Source organism: Centrocercus urophasianus, unplaced genomic scaffold (genome assembly GCF_019232065.1).
Source record: "Centrocercus urophasianus isolate 14NV4802_14NV808 unplaced genomic scaffold, USGS_Curo_1.0 seq_38, whole genome shotgun sequence".
Taxonomy (NCBI): domain Eukaryota; kingdom Metazoa; phylum Chordata; class Aves; order Galliformes; family Phasianidae; genus Centrocercus; species Centrocercus urophasianus.
In genome coordinates, this window is record NW_024884955.1 from 110,203 (window position 1) to 123,569 (window position 13,367).

Below are 13,367 nucleotides of genomic sequence, written 5' to 3' on the forward strand. Positions count from 1 at the left end.
GTCTGAGCTGATATGCAGGCGGGGGGAAAAAATGGATGTTTTCTGTGCCTTTCTTCTTAGCAATCGTTGAGAACATGGCAGAGTTCCGACCAGAGATGTGCACAGAAGCTGCGCAGCAGGGCCTCATGCAGTGGCTGCTCAAGAGGCTGAAGGTGAGCTTATTTTCTTGTTGTCACTTGAGAGACGCACAATGAAAACTGACAAGCCACTGGACCGGGAGCTGATGTGCTGGAGGAGGTGTTTGGCATAATATTAGAAGCCTGGGAGGTTACTGGCTCTTTCAGTTTATACAGGGTATCTTTGTGACAAGTTCTAACGTCTGTGAATATGGCGAATTCAGAACTCTCCTCCAGCTGTAAAGTAGGTTGCATTTGACTTTGCATTTACGTGTTGATATTTTTAGCAGTGAGTTACACAGTTGAACTCTGTCTTTTGGGAAGAGGCACCTAAACATTCCATAGAAAGATGTAGGAAAGGAATTGATAGTTTAACTCTCTTGCAGAGCTAGTGAAGAAAAGACAGCAAATAGATTCTGAGCCTTCTCCGAATTCTGCTAGCAAGGCAGTAGTACCTCCACATTTATATGTCTGTACAGCTAGTGTGCCCCCTCTGTATCGCAGAAATACAGCTTTGTGGTCATGCATAGACTCCTCTGTGCCCCTCATATACTTGTTAGCAGGAGTAACCCACAATTTCTCACTACAGGTAGTAACATAATTATATTCCTTCTGCTTAAATACAAAAGGCAAAGTTAATTTTATTCCAGGCAGGTATGTACTGAGTGCAGGTCTGCTGCCTGCCTTATAATTACTCTTGCGGCTGAAAGACTTAGAAACTTGGGAAAGCAAAATAATCACAATTTGGATTCCCCTGCTTGTTGCACCAGAACATGAATGTTAAAGGCTTGCGAAACTCGGCGCTGAATGCGTGCGTTCCCTTCGCCCTGGCATGTGTTAACTCCCTCTGGGCTCAGGGAAGTGTGATCAGGCAGCGCTTTTTTGTGCTTACAAGCTGTCGTTGTGGGGAGATGCATGCTAATAAAACCCTTGCCCAGAAGCCTTTGCTGTTGGCAGTGTTGGTCCTGAATCTCTCGCCCTGACAGATGTGTTGAGGATGAAAGCGGTATCTCAGCATCTGGGCAGAGCACCGTGCGGCTGAAGGCCATCTTAGGGCGACTCTTAAAATGAAGGCTCTGTCTGGAGGTTGATGAGGACATCTGGCACACGGCGCAGGGTGTGAATTTCTGTTTGCTGACAACATTTCGAGTTGCACAATTGTATTCTGACGGTCGGAATTGCTTCGGAAAGCTCAGGTGCAGGGCGCAGTAGCTCGCTTCTCCAAACACGAGCAGGGCTTGGTGGTGCTTTGTGCAGCCTGGAAAGAACGGGACGTTATTTCCTAATGCTTGTTGTGTGGCAGCGGTTGGTGTGTGCTGTAATGGGAGCTGGTGGCCACCGAGTGCCTGCTGCAATGCCCGACCTGTGCCAGCAGCTGCTTGGAGGCGCCGCGTGGTTGCTATAAACACCATCAGCCGTGGTGTGATTAGGGCTTGTTTCAATGGAAAGCTTTATTTAAAGTCAATACTTGTGACACTTGGGATCCTCCTGCTTCTCACGTTTCCTGTTGCAGGCATTTGGATCGTGCCTTTTCTTTTGGTTGCAGGCTGAGATAATTGCCCATGGTCGCCCCGTGCAGCCAGGGTTACTCAATCAAGCTGCAGGTAGTTGTGTGCTGGAGGGAAAAATTGTGGGTGACAAATGTGGGTAAGCCTTGCACTCAGTACTTTGTACCTTTTTTTTCTGGAACAGTGAATCCAAATGGCCAGTTACTGGCAATTTTTAGAAGGCATTTTTAGTTTTTAAATTTTATAGTAGCAGCAAACCAGTAGCAATCATGAGCTGATTGACTAAAGATCAGTCTCCTTCTGTAGATGAAGCATCTTGGGCAGCACACAAGAACACTGGCTCCTGTTCAGAGTCCCATTTCAGGGATTTTTACTTTTTCTTCTGGGAGAAGCAATAATCACTGTTTTTTCATTTGCTTTTTTTTCCTTTTGATGTATTTGCATATGGAGGGGACGTATGAAATGGACATTGTGACTGTGCAGCCTAAACCCAACTATGATATTTGGTTTTCGTATCCAAGTGGCAGCTCCTGTTTAACATTACTGTGACGTTTTCTCTTGGTGGCAGGTGCAGACATCAGAATAGGGATAAGCCATATGCACAACATGGAAGTCTTATCACAGGAGGGAGCCTCTGTGGTGCCCACAACTGGAGAATGTTCTGAGGTTTTTTTGAGCCAACTCAGACAAAGCTAATGATGTAGGATGGTGTGAAGGATTGGAGGTGACTTTCTACATATGCACGCAGCCTGCTGCTCCCGAATCAGAACGGCTCGTTACTGTTTTGCTGTTGGTTCTTACTGCAAAATTACTGCTGTCATGTTTTGCTTTAGCATTGCTTATACACTCAGTGATTTGCCTGGTGCATTCCCCAGTTCAGTGGAACACAGAGCAGTCCCTGAGGAGTCTTTTGTTCACTCTTCCCCCAACAGGCTAAGATGCCCTTTGATGCCAACAAGCTGTACTGCAGTGAGGTGCTGGCTATTTTGCTCCAGAATAATGACGGTGAGAGCTGCCTCTGGCATTGATGTGCTTTTAGGATGGGCCCTGGGCTGGTTTCAGATCACGGCAGCATCCTTTTGCCTTTGGCTTCCCTTTGCTTGTGCTATCACTCCCATGCGTGCTTTTGTGTGCGCATGCGCCCACCATTTCTCTGCAGCTTTTGTACTCTGTCAAGCCGTATCGATTTTGTTTGCTGATGTATCAGTGTTAGATGGCAGTAAAATCTGACAGTTAGCTTCATTTTTCTCTGTTTTCTCCCTTCCCCCACTCCCGTCTAGACAACAGAGAATTGCTCGGGGAGCTGGATGGGATCGATGTGCTGCTTCAGCAGTTATCTGTGAGTAATCCTCCCTGCTGCCAGGAGACCTGCAGGCTGGGGCTGGGCAGGTGGCACAGAGCTGGAGTGCAGGGCTGTCCCAGCAGTCTGTGGGTACCAAAATGGGGGAGCACGTTATCTTAGTGGTGACACAATTCCTGAGTAACTGCCAAATAAATGTAGTGTCTATGGTAAGTGGAGGCAATCTCTGTTTCAAAGGCATTAATGTGGAATTACATAGAAGTTAAATTATTTTGTTGCAGCTGTGAGGAGAGTGGGAGGGATGGCTCAAGTTTGCTCATCTTGAGCACTCCAAGTGCATTGCTTCTGGCACTGAGCTAGCTGAAGGTAACATGTTCTTAGTTTGCTTACATTTCTTAATCAGGCAGTAGCACTGTTGGTGGGGCAGGGTGCTGCAGAGCAGATCCTTCGGGTATGCATTAGCCTGGGAGTTCTCTTGTAACAAGCTTATCCACATAGTTTTGTAAATTATGTTCTCAGTGAGTCTGTGTTTCTCTTCAGAGGCCGTGCATCATCTTTCAAGTCATGCATTAGGCTGCTGCTCATTTGTTGGTATACAGTCAGGACAGCAAAAAGGGCATTGGAGCTACAAGAGAGTGCATCAGTCAGGTGTATGGTTGCTGTTTGGATGACTGCAGGCTTATGCATGTCAGATGCTTAAAACTCTGCAACAGTGTGGGTCAAACTGAGCCCTGCACTGTGATGAAATCATTTTCTTTGTCGTGCAGGTGTTTAAACGACATAACCCCAGTACAGCAGAAGAACAGGAAATGATGGAGAACCTGTTTGACTCTCTTTGTTCCTGCCTGATGCTCAGTTCCAACCGGGATCGGTTCCTAAAAGGCGAGGGTCTGCAGCTGATGAATCTCATGCTTAGGTACTGTGTCACTTGGTGATTTATTTTTTTGCCTGCTTTTGACCCACCACCATGTGCTCTAGCAAGATACTTGTACTTTTCTGTTTATAAAATTTGTGTTTTAGTGTGCTTGACTTCCAGCACGTTACTTGTACCTCCTCGGAGATGCAAACTCTACTTTCTAAATTTTCATAAGAAGTGGATTTAATAGCTGCTGTGAGCTACAGGTCTGCGGCAGACACCCAGATGAGAGAATGTTATGCATTAGGCCACTAATGCTGTCAGGATTCAAGACCTTTGTAAGGTAACAGAGAACCTTTGGATGTCTGTAGGAGGAATGTTTTTTTCCTTTTGTTCCCTGGTTCAGGTTTCACTGTGTTGTTTGTCATCCAAGCTGAGAAGTTCTTGTGGACATTGATACAAAAATTGCTTTTGTGAAATAGGCATAAATATTCATTTCTTCTTGTGGTGTGTTTTGTCACACCTTGAATCCCTAGAGTTCTGTGCTGTGTCAACTTTTGCTTCCTAGCCTGCATCTGTGTCTTCTGAGCCGAGACTTCTCAGGACTGGGCACAGCAGGGCTCTGTCTCGCTTTCCTCAGTGTGCTGAGCTGCATGCAGTGGCTGGTTAGCAAACACCAATGAGAAGTGATGTATTCCTGCAGTGCATGGCTGGGTAATGTGCAGCAGCAGGGAGCTGAATAAATAACCAAGTGTGGATTATTCAAATAGGAACACTGAGTTTTCCTGAGGCTAATTAAAGAAAAGCTCCAAAACTAAGGATGAGAGGGAAGCCTCCCTCTGCCTCAAGTACTAAGCTGCTGAGCTAGCCTTGCAGAACTAATTACTTGGAGTTCTCGTGCCATGTGGGTGGGACTCCACATTTGGAAAAACTCATCTAGACAGAGCAGTGCCTAGCAGGACATGCTGAGCTTCTTGCTCCTAATGGTGTTTTTTAGACTGGAGTTGAAAGTGTTAATCTGGTACTTTTGTTGCTGATTCAGACAAAGAACTGATGCTGCGGGCGTTCGGTGTGCACTTGTGTTTTTTCTTACATGTTTGGTGTCTGCTGGTCATTAAGATGACAGTTGATTCTGTTAATTTCTGTCGCTGGCTGTCTGTGTGCTGCACAGTGCTCCCATTTCCTTGGACATTGTGGCCGTGGAGCCTGCAGGCTACTTTGTACGTACAGAGAACACTTTGATGGCTGTTATCTGGAGAGCTGCCTGCGAGTATCACACTTCTGTACCTTTATATGTTCATGATAAACAACAAAGAATAGAGATGTCATTCAGCTGTGATTCACCACCTTACCCACAACAGGGCAGAATATTTTTCTCTCCCTCTGAAGGCTGGGGGGAAAGATCTGTTATTTTTTGTATTTCCTCTAAAGACGGTTAATCATTGTTCCATAGTCTGTGCAGATGAAAGGACAAAGAGTTGAAAGTTTATTGACAACGATTCGAGATAGATAAGCTGTGTGAGAATAAAGATATCAGGCCAGAATCTCCATTACTGTCTTAGAGAACACAGGATTCTATATCAGCTGTGACCAAATACATCTCGCCACGTTGTTCTGCTGATGGCCTCGTGCACAGAACTGTGGGCAAGCACAGCATCCTTCAGCCAAACATTTAACGTGCTCAGGAGATTCTTCCAGACAGTAATGAAAGCAGCACCACTGCCCATTATGCTGAGACTTCAAGTGTGTGGCCATCAGCATGATGTGCTGCTGCTCTGTGGGCTCCTGGGCAGGCAGTGGTGGCACCTGGATGCAGCACTGTGTGGGTCTGCAATGCGAGGTGGCAGCTGCAGGGGGTGCTGAGAGGTCTGTGAGGATGGAGCTGTGGCAGGGGGCAGGCAGCAGCTTGGGGTTGGGGTGGGAGCTGTGACATCTCCCGTTATTTGATTGCATCTCTGCTGCCCTGGAGGCAGGGTGTTGGATGGAGCATCGTTGTACAAAGCAAGGGGGGAGCAAGAGGGTTTGGCGAGGGCTGGGCAGCACTGGGAAGTTTGCAGCTGTCACGTAGAATTAATTTCAGTACTATCTGGGGATTAGGAAACGCTTTTTTTGCACACAGTCCTCCAGCCTTGCCTTAGTAACCTAGAAGCAGTTTGCCTTACAAAGCCAAAAGAGAGAAGAGCAGGCTTTTAGTGTCAGTTCTGTGCATGCTGACATGAGGCTTTTATTGCTTCTGCTGTAAAATTGTGTTAGGGTTTGGAGGGGATGCAGCCTCTGGATTCCCTAGGGGGATGTGTCAAGAAGATTCTCTGTTGCCTAGGGAAAATGCATGGCTCTCTGTTACTGTCTGAAGCTCACGGGAAAGTGCGTCGCTTGGGCAACGTGACCTCCTGCTCTGAAGCTCTGCTGTGACCCTCACAAAAACGTTTGCTCTTGTGTAGCAAAAACGAGGTGAAAATGGACAGCTCTGTGCAGTTCCTCAAAGCTCAGCAATAATTATTTCAGGGTCTATTTTTCATGATTATTAAAATGCTTTAATGTTTTCTTGTCCTGCTGTTCCTAATGACCCTCTGGAAACTTGGACCGTCTCTTTTTGAAGTCTTGTGGTTAATTAAACAGAGCCAATTTATACAAAGCTTTCCCATGAAATGTGGTAATTTTTGCCTGTATGTTGGTGAGAGATTGTGCTAATATGGGAAGTCCAAGTAATGTTAGCACCTCTTCTTTTTAGAATAATAAATTCCCTGAGACATGGAGGCATTAAAGGAGGAAACAATGGTTGTAAATAAAGCTGTAATTCAGGGTTCTCTATTAGACTGAAGTCACTCTCTGTTCGGTGATACTCGTGTGCTTGTCTCTGAATTAGTGTTCAGCTAAAAGTTACCTCAATAAACCGAGATGAGACTAAGATAAACGACTTGCCCTCCAGCAGAATAAATATTTCAAATAAAATCAACTCTAGACAGTCCAGTCAAGCAACTATTGATCTCTAAAAGCCTGAACTTAAACCCAATGAATATTCCAGAGATCAGCTCTGTGCAGCCTTCCTAAATGCTGATCAATATGCAATTACTTCCCCTGAAAACATTTCTTGTATTATCTAGCCTGAGAAGTACTTTATGTTCAGCTTTCTGTATGGGGAAGGTGGGGGTTTCTTCCTTCCAGCTGACCACCAGGCTGAGCTCATCAGGCACACTCCTTTATTAAAGTGAGTTATTGCCAACTCTAAATCCTGCTCCTTGTGGGGGGACAGTATTTGTCTGGTGTACCCACCAGGGCTCCCCTGCCTGTTCTATGCTAATGTTTGTAAGGTAGTAAAGCAATAACTTCCTCAGTAGTTGAGAGAGAATAAATATATGTATGCGTGTGTGTGTGTGTATATATATATATAAAATATAAAATGAAATAAAAAGAAAATAGGAGGTAGAAATAAAAATAATGAAAAGAAATGAGAAGATAATAGCTTGTCGTCAGCTGCAGTTGTGAAAAGAGCATCTGTCGGCGTAATGTTTTGGCTCCTTGAAGGAAATCTTGCTCAGAGCTTGTTCTCTGGCTCTCTGTGACTTCCCTTGTCACATTAATTTCCCTTTTCATGCCGTCTCTTTGAAGCAGTGTAGTCCAAAGCTCTTCATGTCCCTGGGAAGTTTAAGTTGCACCTTTCTTTTTTTGTTTCCCCACAGAGAAAAGAAGATTTCCCGCAGCAGTGCCCTGAAGGTGCTGGATCACGCCATGATTGGACCCGAGGGCACAGATAACTGCCACAAATTTGTTGACATTCTTGGCCTGAGGACCATCTTTCCACTCTTCATGAAATCACCCAAGAAGATCAAGAAGGTTGGAACCACTGAAAAAGAGCATGAAGGTAGGTCTGTTGCCAGCCCCATCGCTGCTGCTGCAGCTCCCAGCCCCGTGCAGCCTGCCTGTTCACTGCTGCTGTGCTGGCTGCTGATGACATGAATGCCCTGCTTGTTTTGGTATCAGCAGTTCCTGGCAATTCCATTTCATGTGCTGTTAATAAGTTATTTTACTCCTGTAGGGTCTGTTGTTTGAAGCTCTTAACTCTTTGATGCAAAACTCTTTTGAAAAGAGTAATGAGGCAACTACAAATGTCACCTCAAAAGCAGTGTTTTCGTGGCTCTGGGCACTGAAGTGTGACTCAATGAACATCAAGCATTGCAGAAATAAACTGCACGCTTTTGAAGTAGCTTTTTTTTCTATTCTTCCTTCTCTCTCCTGAAAAATTCTGTCTAAACAAAAATGTGCTCTGGAATATTACTGCGAGACCCTGTGAATCTGGGGTCACAGCCAGCCTGCTTCTGGTAACATCACCATTTCCATTTTGTTAATCCTTGACTACTCTTTGGAAGAAGCTGTAAATACTTCCAGTGATGCCTGAGATGTTGTGCCTGCTCATTACTCCTCCTGGTTCTGTAAGAGATGAATACTGTCAAGAGCTCATGAGGTGTGAGTGGGTCTCAGGCTTACCCAGTATCCATCCTTAACTGCTGCAGCAAGCCGTGGGAGAGCAGCTGGAAAACAGCAACAAAAAGGGAGCTCTTAACCTTGGCACCAGGTCAGTGCAGTTGGAATCAGACACCCAGGAGGAGAGGTGGGGAGGGGGTGCCTCCTGCTGCCCTGCGAGTGGAGCTTGTTGCCTGAGGCAGCAGCAGAGCTGGGGCAGGTTGGGCAGACTGCAGCGGGTTGTTCCTTCCTGGCAGGCAGGGAGGTGAGGAGAAGTGACAGATTCAGCAAGCGGCTGTTTTCTTCTTGAAAAATGTGCCAGTGGTGAGCTGGTAACAGTGCATTTGTTTTGGAGCACCATCAGAAAGTTGCTAACATTACATTAATGAGGGTAATGGCTTGGCAAGGCAGCTCCTGGAAGGCGATGCTGAGGGGATGGTTCTGTGGTTGCACTGAAGGGATGGAGGCTGGGGGTGCTTTGAAATCTTCATCTATTGTATGAAAATACAATTATTTGATTCTTCTTACCCACAGAAGCCTCGAGCTAGAATATGGGCTGCTGAGTAGTGAGATCTGGGTCTGCAGCCTGCATCACTGACTTAACTTTTCATTCTGCTTCATCTGCAGCTGACATCCATGTGCAGCATTGGCTGCTGCGAGCATCAGGTAGCAGCTTGGGGAGCCATAAAGAGATCGGAATAGTTCCCTGAAGGGACCTATTTCTGTAATAGAAAAAAGCAAATCTGCCTTTGGGAAAATGGGGTTATCTGTGCAAATGGCCTTCACTGATATTCAGAAGAATGTTTGTTCACTAATATTCAGAAGAAATGCTGGGCGTTAATATATGGAATTTCAGAATGAGTTTTATTAAAATAAACTCTCGAATGCTGTGGTGCCAAATCTGGTCTTTTTTGTAAGAATAAGACTGATCTTCTGCTGGGATAGCATTCGTGTACGTGTCAGTGTGTCTGATGAAGAAGCATCCCCTTAGAGGATTAACTGGGGTCGCTTCGTAGTGGAGGCATTGGTGAAGCAGCTCTGAGGGATCAGCACTGTGTGCAGCACTGCAGGGCTCTGCTGGGACGTGGGCACCCCTGGGGCAGGGACTCCCCTGGTGCCTGGATGCATTCCCCAGCAGTGCTGTGTGCGCAGGCTCTGGGTAATTCTTCAGGTTTGGGGGTGAGATTGGAAGTAATGCTTCTGTATTGCAGATTTTTGGGATGCAGGTGATGTTGTATTGAATGCTGTGTTTCAAAACTGCTCACAGAGCTGGTCAGCATATCTCGGCTGTCCATAAAGGCAGAAGGATTTGGGGCTCTGGACTTCCCAAGCCAACTGTCAGATCCAAGTGCTGGATTCCAACTTGAAATTCTTGAGCAGACTCAGTGAGCTAAAAATAGAGAGCACCAATTCCTTCTGAATTAGAGAGGCTGTGGCGAAGCAATCAGAGCTTGTTTGATGGGCTGCATGTTCTGCTCTTTCTCTATACAGTTATTGCAGTCTAGTTTTGCTCACTTGGAGAGTCTAATGAACTATAAAAGGATGTTTGTTCAATTCATCTTAATTTAAATGCCTTCTCTTGACTTAGATGTCAGTTTTACTTAGGAATACTTAATTTGATAACCTGAGAAATTAGTTCAGCCAATTTCCAAATGAGAATTCCTATCGCTGTGGGTTTTTTTTCTATTCACCCTCCAGCAGGAAGGAAGCCTCCCTTGGAGCCTGTCAGCTGCACACAACCTTTAAAAACAACAGCAGCAGAACCTCTTCCTTAGTCAGTATGCTCTTACTCTTCTGCGACGCACGTTGAAAGTTGGCAAAGCCCTTGGGAATGAATACCTGCACAGATAAGTTCCCTGAGCATGGAGAACTGAAAGGGCAGCAACAGAACAGCAACCTGATAGCAAATGTCTTTGGTGAAAGAAAGACCTTCAGTCAGAAGGCAGGAGGCATCTTTGTTTGGTGGCCTACTGAAACGAACACCCAGGGTGTGCATCAGTCTGCTTAACCAGACCTTTATTGTGCCAATTTGTTACTTTTGCCATCAGCTTTTCCAAACAGGACAGGAATTTGTTATTTGAATGAGCCGTGATGCAGAGTGCAGTGTTGTGTGTGCATCAGTTCAAGTTAGCATTCTTTGTTACAAGAAATCACAAAAACAAACTTTTCTCAGTCATTGGAATTTTGTCCTATGCAAAGCGTTGTGTTCTGATTGCTGCTTGCTGGGCTCTGCGTTTGGGGTTGGACCTTTCCAGGCCCCATTTGCAGATTGGTAACATTGTTATTTCATGCCACTGTCAGTGTTTCCAAATAAGATTTTTCTTTGCAAAGCGTTTTGAGATACCTAGAAGGCTTCTCCTTACAAATGTGAGTTATTAGGATGTGTGAAAGCAGGTAAGCCTGCAGGATGCTCCAGCACTTGAGCAGCGTGTCCTGGTTCTGCAGTAATGCTGTAAAGGGACTGGGGCACCAGCAGAGCATGGGAGTGGAATCTCCTGTGGTTCCATGGCAGTGCTGTGCAGCCTCTATCTGTACGGTGTGTGCATCTGGCACCTGTGCAGGAGCTCAGGGTCGCCCCCATGGCCCCATACTGGGTGCACTAAGCCACCTGTGCCAGAGCTCTGGAACTGTCAGTAGCAAATATCCCTGAGGTCTTGCTTAGGTTATATGTAGGTGGTACTTTCTGTGTCATGCTCTTGGGCTGCACGCCAGCCTGGGTGCTTGCACTGATACAGAATCTGTGCTCCTTGTAAGTCACTTTTTCCAGGGTGGCTGAGGAAAAGCAGAGTCAGTGCAGCAGGGCTGTGGAAGCCTTCTTGGCTTGCTTGTGGATGGGAGCTGCCCACACACCCCACAAACACAGTTTGCTGCTTGCACTGCTGTGCTGCTCCCGCTCACTGTGCTGGAAAGGAAACCCAGCTCATCGAGGCTATGTGTGGGAGTGGTAATAGTAAATTTGATGGCATGTTACAGAGAAAATAAGTTCTTTCTTCTGATCTCAGCATGCAATTTTCATTTTGTTTCTTCAGAACATGTCTGCTCCATCCTGGCCTCCCTCCTGCGAAACCTGAGAGGGCAGCAGAGGACGCGGCTGCTGAATAAGTTTACAGAGAATGACAGTGAGAAGGTGAGTGAGTGAGTGTGCTGCTGTGTGCCTGCTGCCCTGCCTGCAGCCAACAGGCAGCAGTGCTGGGAGGGTGCCTGGTAAGGCCGGGTGCCTGCAGGCACGTGCTGAGTTACTAAAAAGCAGCCCCTGCTCCTGCATGTGGAGACCTGTACGCTCACATGGCGTTGTTCTCTTGTTCTTGTTGCTGCCTGCAAACTGGAGAACAGACAGTGCCTCTAGTGCTTGGCCTCCTGCATCATAAGCACTCTTCATAAGCACTCTTGTTTCCTGATGTGTGTGGAAGCAGGGGCTCCCGGTGCTGCGCTGTGTCTCTCTGCTGAGGGCTGACCCTGTAACATGTTGTGCTGCCTCTGACAGGACCAGGCAGGGAAAGGTGCCTGTTTTATCTAGTGAAGCTCTTTTGTAGCAGTTCCAATAGTACACACTTAGCATTCTCCATCCGTCTTCTAAAATGCCTTGCTTTGGTGGTGTTTAGTCTGGGAAATTCTATCCACAGTATTTACGTGATAGTGGATGGATCAAATAGCTGTGAAACAGTAACAGCAGCTTTTGCAAACCAGTAGTTCTCAGGGGATTTGTAAATTCTGCCGCTGGGGAAAAGCTGGTTCTTCTGTATTTCTCATCAGTGTGTTTTAAAGGTGTTTTTTCATAACTCATTCTACCAATTGCAGAACATTTCCTGTCACTAGGAAGGGTTTCGGTTGCCTGATACAGGGAGCAGGAAAGCCAAGGTACCTCATGCGTTTAACAGAAGTTTGACAATTGCATCCATTTTAGACAGAAGAGTTCATTTAAGAAAGCAGGAGAGCTGGAGAACCAGAACACAGAGAGAGAGAAACAGGGAGAGTCAGGAACACATCTGTTTGCTTCCTTTTAGCTGGGGCTGATGAGGCTGTATTGTGATATGGGATTACATTCAGATGCTCACAGACTCAGCATGCTCATCTGTCCAGCACTTGCAGCAGCCTTCCAGTGCATTCCTTCCTGTGATTGACAGAATTACCTGTTATTTTACAAAGATTGCAGCTGGGAGGAAAACAGCATAGCATTAAGGATAAGATGATTGCATTGTTCTTTTTCTCTTGCTTAGGTCTATCTCTTCTGCCCTTGCAGGTTGATAGGCTGATGGAACTGTATTTTAAGTACCTGGATGCCATGCAGGCAGCTGATAAGAAGATTGATGGAGAGAAACATGTATGTATTGCATAAGTTGTACTACCACATGTCTTTGCTGCTTCTGCATGGGCACTGCACTGCACAGAGCTGCTGATCTGCCAGCTGCCCTCCCAGATTCATCCCCATGCTGTTACCCCTCAGCTTTTATTGCCTCCAGCTTCTGGTTCCCTCAGAGATGGGCTGGGAATTCACTCTCCGCAGTGTTTCTGCCATTTCTTAGAGTGAATTTTACTAGGAGGGCTTAAGTCTGTGCTTTGCTGTGCCTTCACTTTCACTTGGCAGAGATGTTGCTTGTTTTGGCAGATGGAGAGTAAGTGAAATGCAGAGAGTGCACATGGTAATGTGCGAGGATTCCTACCCTGGTCTGCAGAGTTCTGATCGCCTGCAAGGAAACCTCTATTTTGATTAGCTAGATGAGGCCAGAGCCAAAGCCTGGTGCTCTCTGAGCACACCAGCAGCAAATCGTTTTGAATGACACGAGCTTGGGTATCGCACAGTACTTTCTTGGAGCTGAGTCTGGAACAGGAAGAGAACGAGCTGTCGGAGTCAGGAAGCAGCTTGCAGAGCTGTTAGCGAGCTTGGCGTGCTTCCCACAAGATTATCTGTATCAGCACAGAGGAGGGCATGAGATTGATTAGTGCTGACGGAGATAATCACCGCAGCGCCGTCCCCCTGTGGGCACTCGGCGTGCCCCGGCTGCAGCCCCCAGCAGCCTCACACACAGCCGTCCCCACGCTGCCAAGGCTGCTGCTCTGAGCACCAGCAGACATGCTGGGGGGCACCGGAGCTCAGCAGCAAAAGGCACGGGGCTGAGAGATGAATG

At 46.5% G+C, this 13,367-nt stretch overlaps 1 protein-coding gene across 1 annotated transcript in view; it reads left to right on the forward strand.

Moving 5' to 3' along the window:
* The window catches only part of CTNNBL1 (catenin beta like 1), a 38,994-nt gene that overhangs the window by 14,969 nt on the left and 10,658 nt on the right, over window positions 1–13,367 (forward strand). The window contains exons 7-13 of the mRNA XM_042832289.1: window positions 61–152; window positions 2,557–2,629; window positions 2,905–2,963; window positions 3,692–3,840; window positions 7,461–7,642; window positions 11,271–11,368; window positions 12,482–12,562. Coding sequence (XP_042688223.1) covers window positions 61–152; window positions 2,557–2,629; window positions 2,905–2,963; window positions 3,692–3,840; window positions 7,461–7,642; window positions 11,271–11,368; window positions 12,482–12,562 — 734 coding nt within the window. The remainder of the gene's footprint in view (window positions 1–60; window positions 153–2,556; window positions 2,630–2,904; window positions 2,964–3,691; window positions 3,841–7,460; window positions 7,643–11,270; window positions 11,369–12,481; window positions 12,563–13,367) is intronic.